General features: G+C 39.6%; 4 protein-coding genes across 4 annotated transcripts in view; 3 read left to right on the forward strand and 1 right to left on the reverse strand.

Annotated features, from left to right (window-relative positions):
• Positions 1 to 3,627, forward strand: part of col28a2a (collagen, type XXVIII, alpha 2a) — a 35,490-nt gene extending 31,863 nt beyond the window's left edge. Inside the window, exons 31-37 of the mRNA XM_039818963.1 lie at positions 82 to 117; positions 199 to 235; positions 934 to 1,491; positions 1,621 to 1,955; positions 2,049 to 2,298; positions 2,598 to 2,786; positions 2,874 to 3,627. Of these exons, the coding sequence (XP_039674897.1) occupies positions 82 to 117; positions 199 to 235; positions 934 to 1,491; positions 1,621 to 1,955; positions 2,049 to 2,298; positions 2,598 to 2,786; positions 2,874 to 2,881 (1,413 nt within the window). The 3' untranslated portion in view covers positions 2,882 to 3,627. The remainder of the gene's footprint in view (positions 1 to 81; positions 118 to 198; positions 236 to 933; positions 1,492 to 1,620; positions 1,956 to 2,048; positions 2,299 to 2,597; positions 2,787 to 2,873) is intronic.
• Positions 3,628 to 6,431: 2,804 nt separating this feature from the next.
• bbs5 (Bardet-Biedl syndrome 5) lies at positions 6,432 to 10,782 on the forward strand. The gene is made up of 12 exons (XM_039817089.1): positions 6,432 to 6,635; positions 7,053 to 7,135; positions 7,233 to 7,298; positions 7,908 to 7,957; positions 8,239 to 8,366; positions 8,462 to 8,597; positions 8,718 to 8,813; positions 9,460 to 9,522; positions 9,629 to 9,763; positions 10,037 to 10,120; positions 10,349 to 10,372; positions 10,470 to 10,782. The coding sequence occupies exons 1-12, from the start codon at positions 6,574 to 6,576 to the stop codon at positions 10,569 to 10,571; spliced, it is 1,029 nt and encodes a 342-aa protein (XP_039673023.1). The 5' UTR covers positions 6,432 to 6,573; the 3' UTR covers positions 10,572 to 10,782.
• Positions 10,783 to 11,226: 444 nt separating this feature from the next.
• Positions 11,227 to 15,596, forward strand: klhl41a (kelch-like family member 41a). The gene is made up of 6 exons (XM_039817650.1): positions 11,227 to 12,598; positions 12,692 to 12,849; positions 12,951 to 13,058; positions 13,159 to 13,344; positions 13,781 to 13,924; positions 14,071 to 15,596. Exons 1-6 carry the CDS (start codon positions 11,513 to 11,515, stop codon positions 14,180 to 14,182), a joined length of 1,794 nt encoding a protein of 597 aa, XP_039673584.1. The 5' UTR covers positions 11,227 to 11,512; the 3' UTR covers positions 14,183 to 15,596.
• Positions 15,440 to 21,006, reverse strand: fastkd1 (FAST kinase domains 1). The gene is made up of 16 exons (XM_039817651.1): positions 20,702 to 21,006; positions 20,255 to 20,531; positions 20,023 to 20,216; positions 19,846 to 19,914; positions 19,397 to 19,522; positions 18,912 to 19,310; positions 18,700 to 18,810; positions 18,040 to 18,171; positions 17,472 to 17,958; positions 17,277 to 17,391; positions 17,070 to 17,198; positions 16,807 to 16,938; positions 16,605 to 16,718; positions 16,200 to 16,344; positions 15,984 to 16,098; positions 15,440 to 15,681 (listed from the first exon to the last, which is right to left on the reverse strand). The coding sequence occupies exons 2-16, from the start codon at positions 20,345 to 20,347 to the stop codon at positions 15,586 to 15,588; spliced, it is 2,457 nt and encodes an 818-aa protein (XP_039673585.1). The 5' UTR covers positions 20,348 to 20,531; positions 20,702 to 21,006; the 3' UTR covers positions 15,440 to 15,585.
• Between the last annotated feature and the right edge of the window lie 164 nt (positions 21,007 to 21,170).

The raw sequence follows: 21,170 nt of genomic DNA on the forward strand, positions 1-21,170 counted from the left end.
AACCGCCAATGTTGAGTTTCGATTAAGTTATGCACTGGCTTGTAACGGTAATATTATTTAAAAACTTTTCTCCAATCCCAGGGGAGGCCAGGATCAAAAGGAGACCCAGGCCTCACAGTAAGTTCATCAATTCAACTAATGTTTGAACATTCAATGATAGTGATTTTGTACTAATATAAATGTTCTCATATTTTTCAGAGAGAAGACATTATTAAGCTGATCAAAGAAATCTGTGGTAAGAAGACTACAAGTCTAGTTCATAGGCATAACTGTTTTTAAGTAGTATTAATGAATGTAGAGCCAAAGTATGAAAAAATATGAAAGGTGTGATCATTTCACATCATTTCTTTATAGCAGTAATAATTGAAGGCCACTTGGGGGCTATGGTAAAAACTGTTAACAAATACTCTAACTTTACAAAATTTCTATTGCAAATATGTTGGCAAATAGTTGCCCATTTACGCATCTAGCAGACATGGAGCAACATTAGTATTCACTTGGATTCATGTTTATGTCGACCTGTAGGCCAATATTTACTTTCCTTTTAGCTCAATACAAATTTCTACAAATTCTGGAAAAAAATATCTTGAGCTGCTAAAGAGCTGCTTTAGCCATGTGTCTGTCTGCCGTTTGGTGCTGGGTAGGTTCATAGTGACTTTTTAAACCTGCTTGATGTGACTGGAAATGATGAGAGTGGTAAAAGTGATCCAAAACAAGAACCTTGCCATAAAATCAAAACAATGACCTAAAAGACGCTAAAAGACTATAGAGCTGAAGGGAGCTGCAGAGCCGAGTGATGATTCTCTGTGGGTTCATCACTGTGAGCAATCCCTTTCACATTATATATAATAATTCGATCAATTAGCAGCATTAAAACTATCATTAACTAAACCAGAGTATATGACAGTAGTGACAGTATTTCATTGTTTTCAGGATGTGGCATCAAGTGCAAAGAAAGACCAATGGAACTTGTGTTCGTCATCGACAGCTCAGAGAGTGTTGGCCCCGAGAACTTTGAAATCATCAAGGACTTTGTCACCAGGTTGGTGGACCGGACCACAGTTGGACGCAACGCCACCAGAATGGGACTGGTCCTCTACAGTCTGGATGTCCATTTGGAGTTTAACTTGGTTCGCCACATGAACAAACAAGACATTAAGCAGGCAATCAGAAAAATGCCTTACATGGGTGAGGGCACCTACACTGGCACCGCCATCAGAAAGGCAACTCAGGAGGCTTTCTTTAGCGCTAGGCCTGGAGTCAGGAAAGTAGCCATCGTCATCACCGATGGTCAAACTGACAAACGAGAGCCTGTCAAACTTGACATAGCTGTGAGGGAAGCTCACGCTGCAAACATTGAGATGTACGCCCTGGGGATCGTCAATTCTTCTGATCCTACGCAGACTGAGTTCCTGCGAGAACTCAACCTCATTGCCTCGGACCCCGACAACGAACACATGTACCTTATTGATGACTTCAACACTCTACCAGGTAATAATCATAGTCAGATGTTGTAAATATCATGCCTTCAGCAGTGTGTTCATTAAAATGCATAGCTATAATTGCTTTCAGCTGAGAGGTTGCAAAGTGCCTTACTGATTTCTAAATTTCTTTTTTCAGCACTGGAGTCTCAACTCATTAGCCAGTTCTGTGAAGATGAAAATGGTGCCCTCATTTACAATCGAATTACAAACGGACTCTGGAACGGCAACAATGGCAATGGTATAAATGGAAATAATGGACATGGGCGTGGTATTAATGGAAACAATGGACATGGAGAGAGTACCAATGGATATAATGGCTATGGCAATAATGGTTATGGAAACAATGGATATGGGAACACCGAAAATGTTCACAATTACCAAGAGGAAATTCAAATTCAGAGGCGCACCAACAGCCGAGGCCGTGGAGACACTTTCGCGCTACCCATCAGCGCTGATCCGCTCCCCGTACAGGTCTGAAAACTCATTCGGCATTGTTTTGATTTACGTATTCTGTTGTCGTTTTCTTCACTGATGACGATGACTTATTTTGTGGTCTTACTCCAGGTGGCGGAAGACGATGAAGGTGAAGATTTAGACTTAAGAGCCCACGCGCGGGGCGGTAATACTGTAGCTACTGTAGCTGTGGTTAACAAAACAACATCTTTATCACCTGTGAGAGAAAGCTCTGTCTCTAATGAGGCCATCTTATCTTCTTCTACGTCGTTATCCTCATCTGCAACATCTGTGTCAACACTGGGCTCAGCTTTAAACTCTAACCGGTTGCCGGCTGTGGTGAGTCCAGTCCTGACTGAAGGTGAGTACTGCACTTCTGCTCAACTGGCCTTTTTCACAGAGGACACTTTGACGTGTCACAGTGCGAAAAGCACAGGTGTAAATAATAAAATGAATGATGGCTGAATTGTATTTAGCTGCTTTGGTTTCAGGGTCCTGTGCAGCTGGCTCGCTGCCATAGAACTAAGCCATTTATGTTTTTAGTAACACCTGTGCTTTTCCTATAACTACATCAAATAAGTCAAAATATGTGTCAATTCTCATGGAGTACATAAACATTTATTTGAAAAACATGCAGCTCACACACCATTTCTTCTTCAGAAGCCCCTGTTGATCCCCGCTGTAACCTCAGCTTGGACCAAGGCACCTGCCGAGACTATAGCATTTACTGGTACTACGACAAGCAGGCCAATGCCTGTGCACAGTTTTGGTATGGAGGCTGCGGTGGAAATGACAACCGTTACAACACAGAGGATGAATGCAAGAATACTTGCGTTCTATTCCGAACAGGTAACTTTTAAGAATTTTAACAGAAAATGTGCACATTCTCCTCCAATTTATTTTTATTGTCTGAATATTATACCTTCTTGGACCCAGCAGGATGAAAGGAGAAGAAGACATCAGAAAGTGGACTACTCATTTGTTATTTTAATGTGATGCCTTCTGTCAGTTGGGTTCAGCAAATAATTTCATGCAACACTTTTGTCCTCACATAAATAAAAGTACTGAAAAATTATGAATTTAATCAAATTCTGAAAAATTACATGTTGCTGTTCACATCTGACGTAATTAAGATGAATTTCTCCAAAACCGACTTTATTACCTGAAAGAAATTGTATTGTGCTTGATAAACAAGAAGTTATCCTTTTATTCAAGGTTTGGCTGCCCTCGGTTTCATAAAACAACTTTAATTAGAAATTGTATTAGAATTTAAAATTAACCTGTAGATCATTCTTATACCTCTATGAGCCACGTGCTTTACGTATTTTGTGTTGATATTATTTACTGAAATAAGATGAGTACTTTTGTATGTGTTCTATTTGTTTTTATTACAATTTGTCCGTTCGGGTTATAACTGGCAGCTGTGATTAGAGGGCCATTTTTGTCTGGGTACTACTTTCATTGGTCTACTGCGATTGTCTAAACCTGGCTATTTGGGCAGTGTGTGTAACGTATATTTAAAATAAATGTTTTTTGTTTTTTTTTTGTAATGAAATGTAAAATAATAGTGGTTTGTCTGATTTTGTGTGTTTTCATTGAGGACAATAACCAGTATCACTATTCCCATTATAACTGTCATCAATTAATTAAATGAATGGATTATGAACATTACCTATATCTAACTTTAAAATTAAGTTTATTTTATTTAAAGTTTTCCCTCTCACATAAAATTGCATTATATAATTATTAAGTATGTCTTATCTTTTTCTGTCCATGTGTTTTTTTAACATCTTAATTAGGTCTTTCTAGCACACCTGCCTTTAATAAAGCATAGAGCACTAATTAGGCGTCCCACTGGGGTGTAATGGTTTGCATGACTTTGGAGAGTTCCACTTCACAGTCATGGTGGGGGAGAAAGTCAACTGATTGAGTGGCAGATGTTTCACAAAGCAAAGGCCATTTTGAAGGTCGCAAACATGCAACCGCCAAGGTCTCTGACACAGAGATAATTGGCTGGACTTTTTTTTTTTTACAACCGACATTTTGTGACAGGAAAAGAACCGGTGTAAAAAATAAAAAATAATGAGGTCTTAATTCCATTTAGCTGCTCTTGTGTATGCTGGCTCACTGTCACGGCTTATTGAGACACTTGAATTGAAGAGAGCCATCATTATTGTTATTAGTAACACCTGTGCTTTTCCTACTATGACAATTCAAAATGTATACTGTGAAAAAGGCCTGTTGACAAGACTATTAAATAAAAAGAGTAAAATGAATGTAATTGATACATTTAGTTTTTCAATTTCAAGGACATTGAATAATATAGTAATCAGGGGCGGATCTAGAAAAATATTTCTGGGGTGGCGAGAGGGGGGCAGGAATTTTTGAGGGGTAGCAACATATGTCAGACGTATATTTACTGAATTTAATCAGTTATCACAGTTTGATGAGAAATAGTATGTACACACTACAAAAGGGCACAGGCTGCCATTTACAAACTCATACAGACACACTTAATCTCATGCAATCAATGTCCTGCATTTGGGGTTTCATTTGAAACAGTTCATATTAGGAATAAGTGACCGTACAATGTGATCTCACTTAATAGGAGATAGAAGTATGATAGAAGTATATTAGGAATAAGTGACCGTACAATGTGATCTCACTTAATAGGAGATATAGAAGTATGATAGAAGTATATTAGGAATAAGTGACCGTACAATGTGATCTCACTTAATAGGAGATATAGAAGTATGATAGAAGTAAGGGGCATTATCACAGGAAAGGCATTAAGTTAAGACCCAGGTGATGAGAGGCAGATGTGTGAGAGGGGAAGCAAACTGTTTTCGACTGTGTCAGAGAGGAAGCGTTGCAGGCAGCATTTGTACAAGATTAGGAACTGTCATTGATTAGTTCTAACCATCAGACTGTGTTAACACACACTAACATTTTAGCCTGGGAGAGTATTTTTAGGTTAATTTGTTTATTTTTTGTTTTATTTATATATTTTTTTTATTTTTTATATTTAATCTGAGCAATAGATCCAAAATACATTCTACACAAAATATAAAAACTCATCTCCCCATCTCATCAAACTTTCACACTGACAACTTTCCCTAATTATTCATATTTAAGCTTTGTCATTTGTTGTTCTTATTCATATCTAACTTAGTATGTATATACTTAGTATATACTATGCATCAACAATTTCCATACCGTGTGGACCAGCTTGACTGGAGATGGTTGGTGATGGCCCAGCCACTCTGCTTTCCCTTTCACTGTCTGAGCCCTGCACGTTCTCTTGTCTCTCGCTTTCTCCCTCCTCATCTTGGTGATGCTCTCCCTCCATATCTTCACCGCTGTGGTGTTCTCCCACCTCCTCCTGTCCCTGGTCGCCTTGGCCTTGTATTCTGTCTCTGTCACGTTTCTGTTGCCCTTTTCTCTCTCCTTCCACCTCTTTTCTATCTCCTTCCACCTCTTCTCTCTCTCCTTCCACTTCTTTTCTCTCTCCTTCCACCACATCTTCTCCATCTACCTTGCTCACTTGTTCATTTTCTATTTCTCTCGCCTTTCTCTTTGGAGATAAAAACTGAATATGCTACCTTTCCTCTTCATTTCTGTACGATTCAAAGTAACGATGTTTTCCTTGACAGACGTTGAATCAATATTAGCTTTTGTAGCCTACTTTACACAGAACAAACGTCAGACCCTAAGTAACATTGTATAGTTGGCGAAATAACGTTCTTCAACCTGATTTGTATCATCTCAAAATCAGCATTGCAACTATGCTAGCACTGTGCTTTCGTTATAATTTCATTTCTTGATAGATAGTTAATCCATTTTGACCTCCTTCCTCCTGTGTCTCCATTCATCGCGACTCCTGGCTCCCTCGCTTAGCGCCACTCAGTTTTCCAAACAAAACAGGCTCTCTCCGCTCTGGCGTCATCTTATGCTGCATTTACTGTAGTCGGACATTGGAGATGCATGCTCGTAAATTGTCAAATTGGCCATAACTTTTACCGTAATTCGTTGCTGCCAACTGGGGTGGCAGCAGGGGTGGCAAGGCTTTCTTTTAGGGTGGCAGTTGCCACCCTATGCCACCCCGGTAGATCCGCCCCTGATAGTAATCACTGGCAGCCAAACCCAAACACTACTTTTATTTATTTATTTTATTTATTTCAGGACAATGCACATTTAATGAACATGTACAGCAGTACACGTAAAAGTGCCAGATTGTAGCCCAAAGGCTAATTTCCATCTGTAGTCCCAAACCCAAACACTAGCTACATGTTTAAGATTTAGGAAAAAATCTGAATATCTAAATAAACAAATAAACTATAGAATCTATAGTTTATTTATTGTTTATTTATAAATGAAATCAGATTTCCCCTAATTATACATCTATCTATACTATAGATGTATAATAATGACGTATAAACATGTTGCCACAACTTTTGCGATTGGTTGAAAAACAGGTCCACAATATTGTCCCGTTTGCTTGCCGTCTGTTGCCTCAGTGATTATGACGCTAGAGAGGCTAGTTCAGATTAGCCAGTCTAGCTAACATTTAGCTAGCAAACCAACGTTACTAGCTAGCTAAAATAACGTTAAGCCGAAGGGTTTAATACCTGCAGTCATGTCATCTGTTTTAGATGCTCTCTGGGAGGACAGAGACGTTAGATTCGACATAACCGCACAGTAAGTTACTTCACTGTAATAGTTTTGGGATTATTTCACCATCGTACAAACAAGCTAAATTAGCTAGCTAGTTAGCTCGCTAATTGGCTAACCAATGGTAACGTCAGATAAACTACGTTAATTCGGCTGTTGCTAATACAAGACTGAAAGTGTGTTTAGCTTTAAAGTCTATCGTGGAAAACGTTTTACGGTAGCTTTATTCCACATTTGTATTAGTGTATAGATGTCATAGATTTACGTTATATTAATACCAGATTTACTGTGTAACGTTAACCAGCTAGCTGGTAGCTAAATTAAGCCTCCGCTATCACTGATCAATCCGTCAATCCATTTTATAACGTTACACAGGCAAGGGAGATGCAAATATATTTGATATTTGATCTATCTGTAGATACGTTCTAATTTCCTTGTACACAGGCAGATGAAAACTCGTCCAGGAGAAGCACTAATAGACTGTCTGGACTCCATAGAAGACACTAAAGGAAACAACGGAGACCGAGGTAGTTGGCTGTCTTGGAGGTTAAAATTATCTGCGCAACCTTGTGTGTGCGTGTCACCTAAAATATGATGATGTCCCTTTTTTTTTTTTTTTTGCAGGACGACTTTTGGTAACAAACCTGAGAATCATTTGGCATTCTTCGGCCCTGCCAAGAGTCAATTTGTGTGAGTACACCTTCATGATTAAATGTATTTATTTATCTTATTGTCTGCCTCTCTCCACCAACAGCACATCGGCAGAATATGTCTGCCCTCTCTTTGAAATGAATGGTATTACATTACCTTTTATTAAATTGTATTATTTAGACATCTTCAACAGATTAAAAAACGTTTTTATTGTAGGTTAAATTACTTTCCTGTGCACCCTCAATTTCGTTCTCCCTTTTGCTTAAACCTGAACTAAATCTAAAGATCTTGTGAAACACCATTGCCACCAATTTCAGAATAATCCAATACAAAATAGGTTTTTACCATTTGTTGAAATGAAGCTGATGTCTTCATGTCATTCTGTATGTTGTATGTTCAATCAACTTTATTTAAAACTGTTTCAATGAATGAGCACTACAAGTAATACTAAGTGCTTTAGGATAATAATGAAAATCATACTGATAAACAGAATAATATGTCTTGAGGCTCTTACTTTACTTTCAGTGCTCACATCTGCAAATACATAGCAACAAAGTGCGAAGTCAAGGTGACTGGAAGAAGCCAAGTGTGGAAAATCATATTAAAAATCTTGCCAACCTAAATGCAAATCTGTTTTGTTTTTTTTAGCTGTGGGTTACAACTCGATCATTAACATCACAACAAGGACAGCTAATTCAGTAAGTAAGCTTATCTTAGGTTATTATTTCAAGTAAGTCAAAAGTATTTGTCCATAATGTTTTTACATTTCCTCACACACATCACAAGTCTGTGTCAAATGTGTGTCTTTTTATTCACAAGTTTAAAGTGGAAAAATGTTTCAAACTAATCTCTGCAAGGACAAATAAAGGCAACATTTTTTCGACATGCTATTGAAGTAAATAATAAATGAAGAACTTAACAGAAATGTGACAGAGACTGACCAACAATGCTAATTTATTAATTCAATGCTATTTTCCAGAAACTGAGAGGCCAAACTGAAGCGCTCTACATCTTGACAAAGTCCAACAACACAAGATTTGAGTTCATTTTCACCAATGTGGTTCCAGGGAGTCCACGGCTCTTCACTTCTGTTATTGCCGTCCACAGGTAAAAACAATGCTGAGGCAGTGGTCAGTTCTGTGAGTACAGTCTACGTAAAATGTATGTCTTACTAAATACTTTTTGTTTTTGTTTTGTGACAGGGCCTATGAGACTTCGAAAATGTACAGGGACCTGAAATTGCGAGCTGCTCTCATTCAAAATAAACAGCTGAGGCTCTTGCCCCGAGAGCAAGTTTATGATAAAATTAATGGAGTTTGGAATTTATCCAGTGATCAGGTACGGGTGATGCAAAAGTGTCTGTCAAAATGATTTGCTTCAATTTAGCATTTTCCAGTTTACTTATTTAGATAAATACTCAGACTTATACTAAAAATAGATTTAAATGCTTTCTTTTAGGGTAATCTTGGAACCTTCTTTATCACCAATGTTCGGATCGTGTGGCATGCCAATATGAACGAGAGCTTCAATGTCAGCATTCCTTACCTTCAGATTGTAAGTACAATACACTAAATAACATTACCAATCCAGTCCTCACTTTCCACCTGACTTGTCAAGTGGCCTTTTGATTATTTCTAATACTAGGATTCTTTGTTTTCTTTTTTTTTTTTTGCTAATTCGTGGCTCAAAACATTTTCAAACTTGTCCTCACAAATTATACAAAATTGGAATGGCGACTGATAGTGTGACCAGATACTGTAATGTAGATGTTAGTATTCATAACTTGAGCTTGTCCCCCAAATTGTTATGTACCAGCCCTGTATAATGTCATCAAAAACATATAAACCTATTACGTGCTCAGGAGCGCCTAAGTGAGAGAGGAACTGTGTGGTTGTCAATTGCATAATGCACTTTGAATATAAATACACCAAAACGTATAAAAACAGACACAGAGCAACCTTTAGGTTGGTGTACTGTACATCCACACAGCATGAGGCATAAGGTACCTTTGTAATTTTCCATCCTGTTTTAGTCGGTATGATACATTTGTTTAGTGATTAATCTCAGCAGCCCTGTGTCATTACAGCTACTTTGTTTTTGAGGTAGTTTCACTTTAAAAACGATGTATTGTTTCTCTTTCAATTTGAGATTTTGTGTTTTATTTACATTTTTTATTTTTTTTTATTTTTTTTAAATCTAGTGGTCCATCAGAATAAGAGACTCAAAGTTTGGATTGGCTTTGGTGATAGAGAGTTCACGCCAGGTAAAATGTTTTTCTTCTGCAGTTTGAGTCATATTCGCCTGAACTGATCACAATATAATGATTTATTACCTGGGGTATGAGTGCACATATCTACTTATGTTTTTAGAGTGGTGGCTATGTGCTCGGGTTTAAGATTGACCCTGTGGATAAGCTTCAAGACGCACTTAAGGAAATCAACTCATTGCATAAGGTGTACTCTGCCAACCCCATCTTTGGAGTGGACTATGAAATGGAAGAAAAGGTAGGTGTCACAATATTAGAATCAATGACCCGGAACACCTCAACAGTACAACATTAAAATGTGAAAAAAGACTTAAAACTCGAAACAAACCAACTTTAAAATACCCTCCTATATTTTTGAATCACTGCCATTTTCACAGCAAATCTTTTTGTATCTACATTCCTGTAATTGTTTTGCATACTCCATTGTAGCTGGAGTCTAGTCTAGTTAGCTTTTTCACTAGTTCAGCTGATCTTGTTGTCATAGCGCTGTTTGACCTAACAATAATTTCAGCCCCAGCCGTTGGAGGAACTGACAGTGGAACAGCCTTTCGATGACGTGGAAATTGAGCCCGATGAGCAGACCGATGCGTTCACTGTGAGTTACACTCATCACTCCTCTGGGAGTCAATGGTTTAGTTTTAAGACTCTCAGAATAGCTGCCAGCTAAAGCCCTTCAGCATGATGAACAAACATGAATTCATGTTGCCTAGTGCTCATTTGTGTTATGGATCGGTGCTCATCAGATGACAATAGCCTATTATTACAGACAACATATCCCAGTTGGTTTTTAAATAAATGTGTGAATTGTGTGTGTTGCCCACAGGCTTACTTTGCTGATGGAAATAAGGTAACATCTTACAATTAATTTTATCACCAGCTATAATTGTAAAATATGTTGTATATTATGTTATAATGTTTTTCATTTGTTTAATGTTGTTCCAAAGCAACAAGACCGTGAGCCAGTTTTCTCTGAGGAGCTGGGCCTCGCTGTTGAGAAGCTGAAGGATGGCTTCACACTTCAAGGACTGTGGGAAGTCATGAGCTGAAATAATATGAAACCTATTTATTTATGTCAGGTTAAAAGTTGTACAGTTTATGCATAGGTACTTTTTGATAAAAAAAAATAGAAAACACCAAAATACATGTAGGGCATATTTATTTTGAGGATATTTGTGTAAAACGTTTTCTTTTAATGACTAGAATGTGACATATAATGCAGTATGTATTGTTTGAAGTTAATAAATGTATTTAAATAGACATTGGAGAGTATTTTTTACATTTGAATAACAAGAATGCAGTAAGTTTGTACTGTATCCGACACACAATTCATTTGTATGTGGAAAAAACACAATGATATACATAACTGCAGAAGGCGCTAAAGTATTTAAAAAATGTGAAAAGAGGACAAACGGTTACTTCCTGCAGCAGCTGTTCACTGACCCTGTCTTCTTGTTGGACAACTCTCCTGTGGATGTGTCACATCCCTATACTGAATCACACTGTACTGAAGTTTTTGTTACTATCAGTGAACTGTGACTCACTCCACATAGTGGATGTCTCTAGAATAACAGGATTGTAGTAAAAGTAATATCTGTGAACACAAAGTGCTGGAACAAATAGTCCTGCCATTGTGTTAGATAGATAGATAGATAGATAGATAGATAGAAAACTATACATTTCACCCAATTGGATAAAAAAATAGTAAATTAAATGAAAGGATCATAGGTTATTTCTGTGTGACCATACAACAGTGTTGTTACAAATCACTAGGGTGACAAGGCTCCACAGTTGTTTTTACTCTTATGACAGCTGTGTGAGCTCTCCGATTTGGCCAACCTGAATTCTTCATGGTTGGGGTGGTTGGCTATATTTAGAGGGGGCACGGTTATATTGAAGTGACTTCAGACCTGGCTGCCTATAGTTCTCGGTCTTCACCAGCTAGGACAGTCTGTGGTAAACACTTCCATTCACGTCCTGTCCTAAAACAATGGATCCCCAAAGCATGAGGGAAGATCTCCGTCTGTTTCAGAGCACTTTGCTGCAGGATGGACTCAAAGAGCTCCTGAATGAGAATAAGTTAATTGACTGTGTCCTAAAGGTTGAAGACCGAAGCATCCCCTGCCACCGGCTCATTCTCTCAGCTTGTAGTCCTTATTTCCGGGAGCTGTACTTCTCAAACGATGGCAAGGAAATGGATCAAATGGAGGTTGTTCTGGAGAACCTGGACCCCGTCGTTATGGAGGCCATTGTAAATCACATGTACTCAGCAGAGATTGACATCAATGACAACAACGTGCAGGATATTTTGGCTGCTGCCAACCGCTTTCAGATCCCCTCCGTGTTCACAGTTTGTGTGAATTATCTCCAGAAGACGCTGTCAAAGAAAAACTGCCTTGCCATCTACAGGCTGGGACTGATGTTGAACAGCGCCAGACTGGCAATGGCAGCTCGAGATTACATTGCAGATCGATTTGAGACCATAGCAAATGATGAGGATTTCTTAGAGCTCGCTCCACCTGAGTTCTTTGCCATTATTGGAGCAGATGCATTGAATGTAGAAAAGGAGGAAGTAGTGTTTGAGACCCTCATGAGGTGGATCAGAAAAGACAAAGAGAAGCGTGTGAAATCCTTAGAGGAGGCCTTTGAGTGCATTCGTTTCCGTTTGCTCCCAGAGAAGTACTTTAAGGAGAAGGTGGAGAAGGATGACCTCATTAAGGCTGATCCGGAGCTTCTCAAAAAAATCAAAGTCATAAAGGAAGCCTTTGCAGGGAAGCTGCCTGAGAAGAAAAAGGGAAAAGATGATGAGGAAGGAGAGGAGGAAAAATTGCCCAGCTATCTGAATGATAACCGCAGATACGGCATGTATGCCAAAGACATGATTCTGATGATCAATGACACTGCTGCCGTGGCTTATGATGCCCAGGAGAATGAATGTTTGCTTGCTGCAATGGCTGAGCAGATCCCACGAAACCACGTCAGCCTGGTCACAAGGAAGAACAATCTGTACGTGTTGGGAGGACTGTTTGTGGATGAAGAGGACAAAGAAAACCCATTGCAGTGTTACTTCTACCAGGTATACAACTGTAATTTACATCGCAGATGTTCTCAACACATGAAAGTAATTCCTTCATTTGGTTTTCTAAAATATCTTTAAAATGTCTTTCAGTTGGACAGTCTCACTGCTGAATGGATCGCTCTGCCACCCATGCCCTCCCCCAGGTGTTTGTTTGCTGTAGGTGAATGTGACAATCTCCTTTTTGCTGTGGCAGGAAAAGATTTACAGTCCAATGAGTCTCATGACACTGTTCTGTGCTATGACATTGAGTAAGTTCAGTACAACCATTTTGGATATGCTCATTCATTTGTCTTATTGAAAGCACTGGTTGTATTTACTGTTTAAATACTCTTTATCTGCCCTTTTTTAGCAAAATGAAATGGACTCAAACTAAAAAGTTGCCCTTGAACATCCACGGCCACTGTGTTGTCTCTGAGAACGGGCTGGTGTACTGTATTGGAGGAAAAACAGATGACAAGTAAGATTGCAATGCCAAAACATTTGAAATTAAGTCAAAATATATTATTTTCACATTACATTAACCCTTCACATTCATCTGTTTTGTCTCTCCGGTAAAGTAAAGCAACCAATAAGATGTTTGCATACAGCCACAAGAGGTCAGAGTGGAAAGAAGTGGCTTCCATGAAGACGCCCAGATCCATGTTTGGGGCAGTTATCCATAACGGAAAGATTGTTGTCGCTGGGGGAGTCAATGAGGAAGGCCTCACAGCTGCATGTGAAGCCTATGACTTTGGAACCAACAAGTATGTGGTTTTATTATAACAATTTGTATAGGCACCTTAAAGTGTTGTACATAGCTGTTTTTTTTTTTTTTATTTTCAGATATTTAGTTTACCAATCCAAATTTTATATATCAAATATTCATAAAATGTTGCAGCTTTTTTGATATATTTGCATGCTTTAAATCAGTGGTCCCAATCTTGCTGTGAGCGGTTAAACCATGGTGTTTTCATCCTCAGACTGCTTCATTTGAAAGATTTTAAAGAGAAGGCATCCAGAAAAAAAACACAAATGAGAAAAAAAAAGTATTATAATTTGTGTAACAGATATACAATATATGATTTATTTTATATTCCTTTAATATAAAATTCTAATAAAAAGTCAAGGAACTCTTGCTGAGATTCTTAAGGACAAGAAAAAACAAACAACATGGAGATATCACATTGTACCTTGTTGCAGGTGGTCACCCTTCCCAGAGTTGCCCCAGGAGAGGAGCTCAGTCAACCTGGTGAGCAGTGGAGGGCAGTTGTACACTGTTGGAGGCTTCGCCTTGGTGGAGAGCGAGAACGAATGCGCACCCAGTGAGATCATCGACATTTGGCTGTATGTGTTGATTCTGTTGCATTACATGTTACAATATAATGTTGCACAGAACAATGTCATCTTGCTCAATATTTTTTTTTTTATAATGATGGCTCTCATAATACTTTCAATGCTGTATTATAGTGACATGTTAACTGTCTCAACAGGTATGAAGATGACAAGAAACAGTGGACTGGTATGATCAAAGAGATGCGTTATGCAGCTGGAGCCTCCTGTGTGTCCATGCGTCTAAATGCAGCCAGAATGCCCCATCTGTAACAACAGTCTAGGGACATATAAAGCACGTTCACTTTACTACTGTAGGCAATAATATTATGTACATGCTCTTATTTAGTGGCTTGTTGTCATTTAACATATCACATGTCCTCTTTGCCTGTTCTGAGTGTTTCTATGAAATGTGTTATAGTTTTAATTGGCTTATTTCTTGTGGTTTGGACCAGACTTAGTTGATTCTGATCTTCTAAAACACATCACTTGTTGAGAATTCCCCACTTTCACCCCTTAATTACGAGTTTTTATAATTGTTACTGTTAGCTGGTTAGGTTTGCATAGAAATGTTTTCTTCTTTTAATCTGAAAATGTTCCTCTTCCAGTCAGTTACAACAAGTACCTTGTAACTCTTCAGTATTACAGGTGCACTATGAGTTACTGCATGGTTTCAGCGCAATTTCATTTTTGGCTCAAATCGTAGGCAGCTCTCCTTGATCCATTAGCTGCCTGCCCCATAAATACACTGTGAAAAAGCCCGGTCTCGGGGGACAACATAGGGGTTGTAAACGTCAAACAAACACTAGAGGCACAGGCTGTGCACCAAAATACAACAAACCACTCCAGCCAATCACCGACAAGATGGTTGGGGGTGGGGGTTAGTGACAATAATAACAGAAGCATGGGGGGAGGGCCGAGCTTGCTCTGTTTTGTTTGGTATTTACTTGGAACGTCAACCGAAGTGACCATGCAGGAACTCATAGTGCACCTTTAAAACAATATCTCCACAGGCTTACTGTGTCTGTTTGACCTTTTAGATTGGTTTGTTTTCAAGCAATACTACACGGCTCATATGATTATTCAAAATAGTGTGGCCCTGTCATGACAAGTTCCACTTAAAATGTTTTAATGCTGTTGTATGAGAAGTCACTAGTATAGTCAGAACAGATTGGATTAAACTTATAAAGGTTCAGTTAAATGTTGAGGCCTTTTTAATGTATGAATAAGAGTCTGGATAGGTCACATATGTAAGGGATAAAATCTAGTCTTGGGAAAATGTCTGCCGATGTTCACGTTCAAAAGCTCTACAATCACAGTTTAAATCTTTGTGTGAATTTGTAAACGATACTCCCAAAGAGGACTGATGGAAACCTTGGCTCCTGTTGACGCTCTGCATATTGACTAGTCTAGCAAAATGCATGATAGCCAGTTTGTTGAGCAACACTGATTGCTGATCATGTTAGATTTTTTTTTTTTTTAAAGATAATGAAGCTTTATATTTTATTAAAAATATTTCATTTTAATGCACAATCTCACTTAACATGAACGAGGTAGATTCATGTCAACTTTGCGCTCAATAGAGTAAGGAACACTTGATGTATATTAACAGTTTTCAAAACACTGTCAAAGTGTTAAATGCAACATTACTTTCATTATTCAATAAATAAAGGCCTTCAAGAAGAAAGCTCTCTAAACAGGTTCTTCTTTAGATAGTCCTTCCAGGCATCTGGTGTTGAAAGCTCCATAGAGTTCCATTCAAAGTGAGGGACCTGTAAAAAAAACCAGATTATTTCAGTGTCACTGACATTTAATATGATCACCGCATGTAATCTTTATTTTTTGGTTTTTAAAAGATTATTTTTGGGGCATTTTAAGGCCTTTATTTGACAGGACAGCTTAACACAGGAAAGGGGAAAGAGAGGGGAATGACATGCAGCAAAGGGCCGCAGGTCGGAATCAAGCCTGCGGCCACTGCGGTAAGGACTGAACCTTTGTACATGGGACGCATGCTCAACCAGGTGACCTACCAGGGCGCCCCACCGCATGCAATCTTAAAATGGTGTCTTCTCACCTGAACCACACTATATCCCAGAATTTCAAGGTGTCGTTTTCTCATCAGGGCTTCGCCTTTCATATGGTGAGAGTTCTTGCAGAAGGACTTTGAATCAAGAAAGTCCACAGCAACTCTTGAGTGATAAAGTAAAAGCAGGATGTCAAACATAATTCATTTCCGATTGGTCTACTTATTCATCTTTATTATTCAGGTTGTTTTCTGATATATCCCTACCGCTGAGCTCCAGGTGGCAGCTCATCCCTCATGTTTTCCACTGAGCTGGTCCCCCAGTGAACTTTTCCTCTGTCTGAGATCTGCAGTGTGCTGGGCTCGCTGTAGGGCAACGGCTGCAGATGTTTGTCCAGTATGCATTCAAAGTCTGTAAAGGCACAACATGGTCACATTACACTTCTGACGGAAATAACGGTAATATAATGTGACCGTTACCTTAAAGCTTGTGTTTAAGAGTTATAAATTGAAATTCATCTGTATAAATTGACCTGATGCATGGCAAGTGAAGGGGCTACCCATCGTATGAGCTTCATTTTTCCTCAGGTGCAGACTTTAATAAAATAGGTGCGATAAAACATCAAATTAGCGTTTAATGTCGAGATGGAAATCCCCCCTCATAATACTCACCTGCAGTGTAAAAATATGGAGTGACAACTGCTACTCGAACATAGTTAATGCCACCGAGAACCTCGCCCAGCATTTTGTGGATTTGCTGTTGCACAGGACTCACAGTGCCATTCCCTGAAAAAAAACATTTTGACAGAATATATGACAGTACATATTTATTTGAATTCCATTTTCCCCACCTAAACTAGTGCATCTTTGTTACCTTTCTTTTGCAACTGCTGGCAGTAGCGCTCATGAAACCAGGGCACCTGGAACTCTGGACACTCGAGACACACGGCACGATTGAGCTCCATGAGGCGTAGTCTGGTCCGCATGTTTAGGTTATCAGGTAGAGCTGTAAGAAGTTTAGGACAACAGTATTATTGAACTGTGAAGTGCTTACATTTTAAGATGCGTATTTTGCTAAAGATGCAGATTAACAATTCTATTACTATAACACATTTGCAAGCAAAGTGTGGGACATACTTTCTAGTTGGGCATCCAGCTTTCCCAGAAAGTCTATACTGAAGATTTCTTTGACCAGTTCCTCAGGAAAACAGTCGGCCACAGCCAAAGTGTACGCCAGGAGAACTAGCAGATGTGGGTCAAAGGACCCTACAAACACAAGAGGGAAAGGTGTTAGTGTAAGTTTAAAATCAAAAATTAAAAGTCAGTGTAAACTGATTGACTTACTGATATGAGGCGTGAAGCGCTGAATACAAACATCATACAACTCGTCTGCTTGCACAGGATCATAATTCAGGACAGAGAAGGGTAGCAGGGTAGCATAGGTTGCCGAGTGGTGAATCTGAAAACGGATACAGGAAAAGTATGCTTAATATAATTAATTATTCCAGACTCAACACATTGTGATATCTCTTAGGGCACCTTGTCAATGTCTTTAATGGCCATACTGGCGATACGGTCCATCAGGGGAGGGCAGAGGTGATTTATCCTGGTTAAGAAGAGGGCCAGCTCAGGCACATTGGTCCAGTTTATTTGGTCCATCATCCTCTTCAGCGTGACCATCGTCTCTTCCAGTAGCATTTCCTCAAACCACTCTCCCGAAATGTACTTGAGCTCCTCCAGCACCAAGTCCAGCCGGTCTGCCGTTTGCAGCCTCTCGTGCCCGCAACGATTTAGGGTCTGCAGCAGACGGACGTACTTGCTGGGAGTGTTGTGGCGGTAGGAGGGATCATTGCGCACCCACTTGGCAACGGCGAAAGAAATGGTGTTGAGGTCATTGAGATTGCACTGGGTCACTACCGCATCCACCCTTGAGATCACGCCCTCGTCAAGCCGCGGGCAGGGCAGCATAGACAGAACACGGGTCAACATGGTCACCTCGTAGGGGAAGAAGCTGCGCTGCAAAAAGCTGCAAGAGAAAGCGTAATCAGCCTACGTTTCAATCAAAGAGAGAAGAAACAAGTCTTCCTTAGCTCAAATAAACACTTACTTGACCAAAATGTTTCTTAGTTTAGTGAAGAGTTCGGGGTTCTGGTACTGCAGCAGAAAAAGAGCTTGGGTGATTCTGGCCACCTCCACTGGCTTGTAGCAATGAAGGTTCCTTTGGATTACCAATGCAATTCTGGAAAATTATTTTGTAATAATTACATTTTACAAAATATCGGTGGAATCTTTTCACATAAACACATTAAGATACACAACATTATGGTAAGGATCCCTGAAATTTGACTTTCAACACGATATAACCTGAGTGGAGAGATTTTACAATTAAAAAATAAACTTTTCTGATGGGCAAACTATATATCATGGAGACTGTTTTTAAACGAATGGTCCTTGTGGTGAGATTTTGTCAACTGCGGTTTCCAATGTAAAGAATTCATTTTCAATCTCAACTTTTAAGACAGCATGAACAAGAGGTTCTTGAAGTTCTCAGAAAATGTAAATTTGAACAATTTCATGACAAATGCATCTGCCAAAAAAGATCATGTACACGATCAAAAGCACCAGAAGAGCTCTTAAATGGGCCTGTTTTCAAGATCAACAATGAAATGTTTTTTGTCAGTGTACTGATATATATATCCAATAAGTGGATATTGGTCGATATATTGGCTCCACTTATTAAACTATATGATATGAGATATGAACTCACTTGTTCAGTAAGCTAAGATTCCTGCTCTGAATCTCTTCTAGAGCTTCAGCTATAGCCAAAGCCTGATGTGCACTGAGCTCGTCCGCCAACAGGAGGGCAGTGTTCTCCAACCTGAGAGGGATTAAACCACATTGGAGACATGTGTGACTCAAGAACTGTTGTAAAGCGTTAGATGTCCACTCATGGATCCCTCCACTGATAATGATACGAACCCGTCTCTGATCTCCTGACTGGCCATCGGAGCCAGAGCGACAAACAGTTTGGTGAAGGAGAAAGGGTCGGTGCTTGAATCAATCAGTTCTTTTAGTCTTTGTTTGACAGCCAGCCTGAAGTCACAGTTGTTGAACTGCAGGGACTGATACAGCCCCATGATGATGCTGATATTTTCTGCGTCCAGTCTGGGAATGTTGCACAATATGATCTTGTTGCACTTCTCCAGCAGAGGCCGGTAACTGTGCTTGACGTTGCGCAGAAACTGCACCACTCTCCGCGGGTTGTTGTAATTTGAGGGATCCATGGTGTCTAGGAGATGGTCTGCCCTGCTAATCAGGGCATCCCGAAGCCGGGGAGACACTAGGGACGACATGCTGATCATCAGTGTAGTTAGGATCCTGGGAAAACATGACCAGAGTCAATATACAATATAAAGGTACTTATATTTGATTAAATATTTGATCTTATCCGTCTCATGGCCAACCTGGCATCATCAATGGACGACAACCTCTGATCCACAATACTGGTGATGTGGCCCATTAGAGGACTGTGTTGAAGGTGCTGATCACTGAGACAGATGGAAAACTTGGACAGGGATGCCATTGGAAATCTGCAAATAAATCCCATTAATACAACCATTTTGATACTAATTTATCTTTTTAGTAATTTATAAAAAGGAAAAATGCCAAACACTTGCTAGTTTCAGCTTCTCTAATGTAGAGATCTACACATTGTCTCTATTTGATGTCAATGCATTTTTTATATTTGGGTTTAGGACTATTGGTTGGAACAAGACAGTTGAGGGTATTTTGGCATTTTATAGACTTCACAATTGCTTGATTAATGAAAGAAAATACATTATTAAATAATGAAAATGATAGTTAGTTGCAGCCCTACATCCCATCAACTCAAACTAATGTAATGCAATCATACCTGTCTATTCTGAGCCATGCTTCTGAAACCAACTGCTGAACAAGAGAGTCATGTGGATCCACATTCAACCTAAAAGATGGACAGTAATACAGGACATTATCATTCCTATATTATGATTCAAAGACATAACACTGCAACTATTGTGTCTATAATAATTGTGTATATATCTTTATGTACCTGAGGAAACTGTAAAGCATGTCAACCAACATAAAATCATCCATAAGAGCAATTTTGTTCTCCGCCAAAACCCGGAGAGTCAAGAACTGTGGGTGGATTTTGATGAGCTCCACAGTCCTGAGCATTTGTGGCTTCTCCTTCTGGAATTGCCCCCCCCCCCCCCCCCCCCCCCCCCCCCCCCCCCCCCACCCCTTCTTCCCCCCCAGCATCTAACACGCTAACTTCAGAACACAAAACGCTGCTCCAGAACCTGGTCTCGGTTCACTGCCCCCCCATGAAAAAGTCTCCCGAGCCGGAAGGAATTCACACACCTGAGCCGAAGCATCACCACAGACCTGGGCTCAAATTAAAAATGCACTGGGGTGTTCATTGTACCAACACAGTGTCCCCACTGTGCACTTCAACGTCAAACCAACAGGCAGGCAGCTATCAGCGAGCTGAGATCACACCCACAAAACTCCAGTCTGGAGGTAGCATAGGTTAGGTGCTCCTTCGGGGACCTGTGTCAACTGAAGACAGATACACACAAAAGAAACGCATTAATTTGACCTGCATCACAATGTGTTCAATTATATATGGTTATAACTTATAAGTTGGTATATGCTATCGTTATAAGTTACATTTTATGCACAAACACTTGCATGATGACAGTAAGGTTAGCTCAGTGTGCCATGCTGACCTCAGGCTCAGACAGGTTCATCTCGCAGACAACCCCATTCAGAGATTTCATATTACTTTCCTTAACAGTTACACCAATAGCTATAAGTTCAGTTTGCTAAAGCGGTATTCACGTGCATGGAAAAATAAATACCTAAAATGACTCCAGATTACCCCTGCTAGCTGGACTCTTAGCTAGGTTTCTGCAGATTACAGCGCTTCAAACATAAGATATATAACACAAATACATTATGTCATTAAAATCGCTCATTCAAAGTCAAAATTACCCAGCATGCGTGCATGCGTACCATACTGTTTCACTTCCGTAGCCAGTGACATACTGAATACGAGGGTTTTTTAAACCCTGGGTATTGCCTTTCAGTCAGGAGCCTATGCAGACATGGTGAGGTCATGGATGTATCGTATTAAGGTCAAGAGTCCTTCAGCAGGCAACCAGTTGTCCAGAGCGGTTCATTAAGGTGAGAACCCCT

Source organism: Perca fluviatilis, chromosome 12 (genome assembly GCF_010015445.1).
Source record: "Perca fluviatilis chromosome 12, GENO_Pfluv_1.0, whole genome shotgun sequence".
NCBI classification, from domain to species: domain Eukaryota; kingdom Metazoa; phylum Chordata; class Actinopteri; order Perciformes; family Percidae; genus Perca; species Perca fluviatilis.

What these genes read in the sequence shown, in the direction of transcription:
- bbs5 (XM_039817089.1), top strand. Translation starts at nt 6,574, where the DNA reads ATGTCATCTGTTTTAGATGCTCTCTGGGAGGACAGAGACGTTAGATTC. An exon ending in CCTGCCAAGAGTCAATTTGT is followed by an intron (nt 7,299 to 7,907) that starts GTGAGTACACCT and finishes TGTTTTTTTTAG; the next exon opens with CTGTGGGTTACAACTCGATC. An exon ending in ACTATGAAATGGAAGAAAAG is followed by an intron (nt 9,764 to 10,036) that starts GTAGGTGTCACA and finishes CAATAATTTCAG; the next exon opens with CCCCAGCCGTTGGAGGAACT.
- klhl41a (XM_039817650.1), top strand. Translation starts at nt 11,513, where the DNA reads ATGGATCCCCAAAGCATGAGGGAAGATCTCCGTCTGTTTCAGAGCACT. An exon ending in GGAGGAAAAACAGATGACAA is followed by an intron (nt 13,059 to 13,158) that starts GTAAGATTGCAA and finishes TCTCCGGTAAAG; the next exon opens with TAAAGCAACCAATAAGATGT. An exon ending in TATGACTTTGGAACCAACAA is followed by an intron (nt 13,345 to 13,780) that starts GTATGTGGTTTT and finishes ACCTTGTTGCAG; the next exon opens with GTGGTCACCCTTCCCAGAGT.
- fastkd1 (XM_039817651.1), bottom strand. Translation starts at nt 20,347, where the DNA reads ATGCTTCGGCTCAGGTGTGTGAATTCCTTCCGGCTCGGGAGACTTTTT. An exon ending in GCATGGCTCAGAATAGACAG is followed by an intron (nt 19,523 to 19,845) that starts GTATGATTGCAT and finishes ATTTATTTGCAG; the next exon opens with ATTTCCAATGGCATCCCTGT. An exon ending in CTAAGAAACATTTTGGTCAA is followed by an intron (nt 17,959 to 18,039) that starts GTAAGTGTTTAT and finishes TTTCTCTTGCAG; the next exon opens with CTTTTTGCAGCGCAGCTTCT.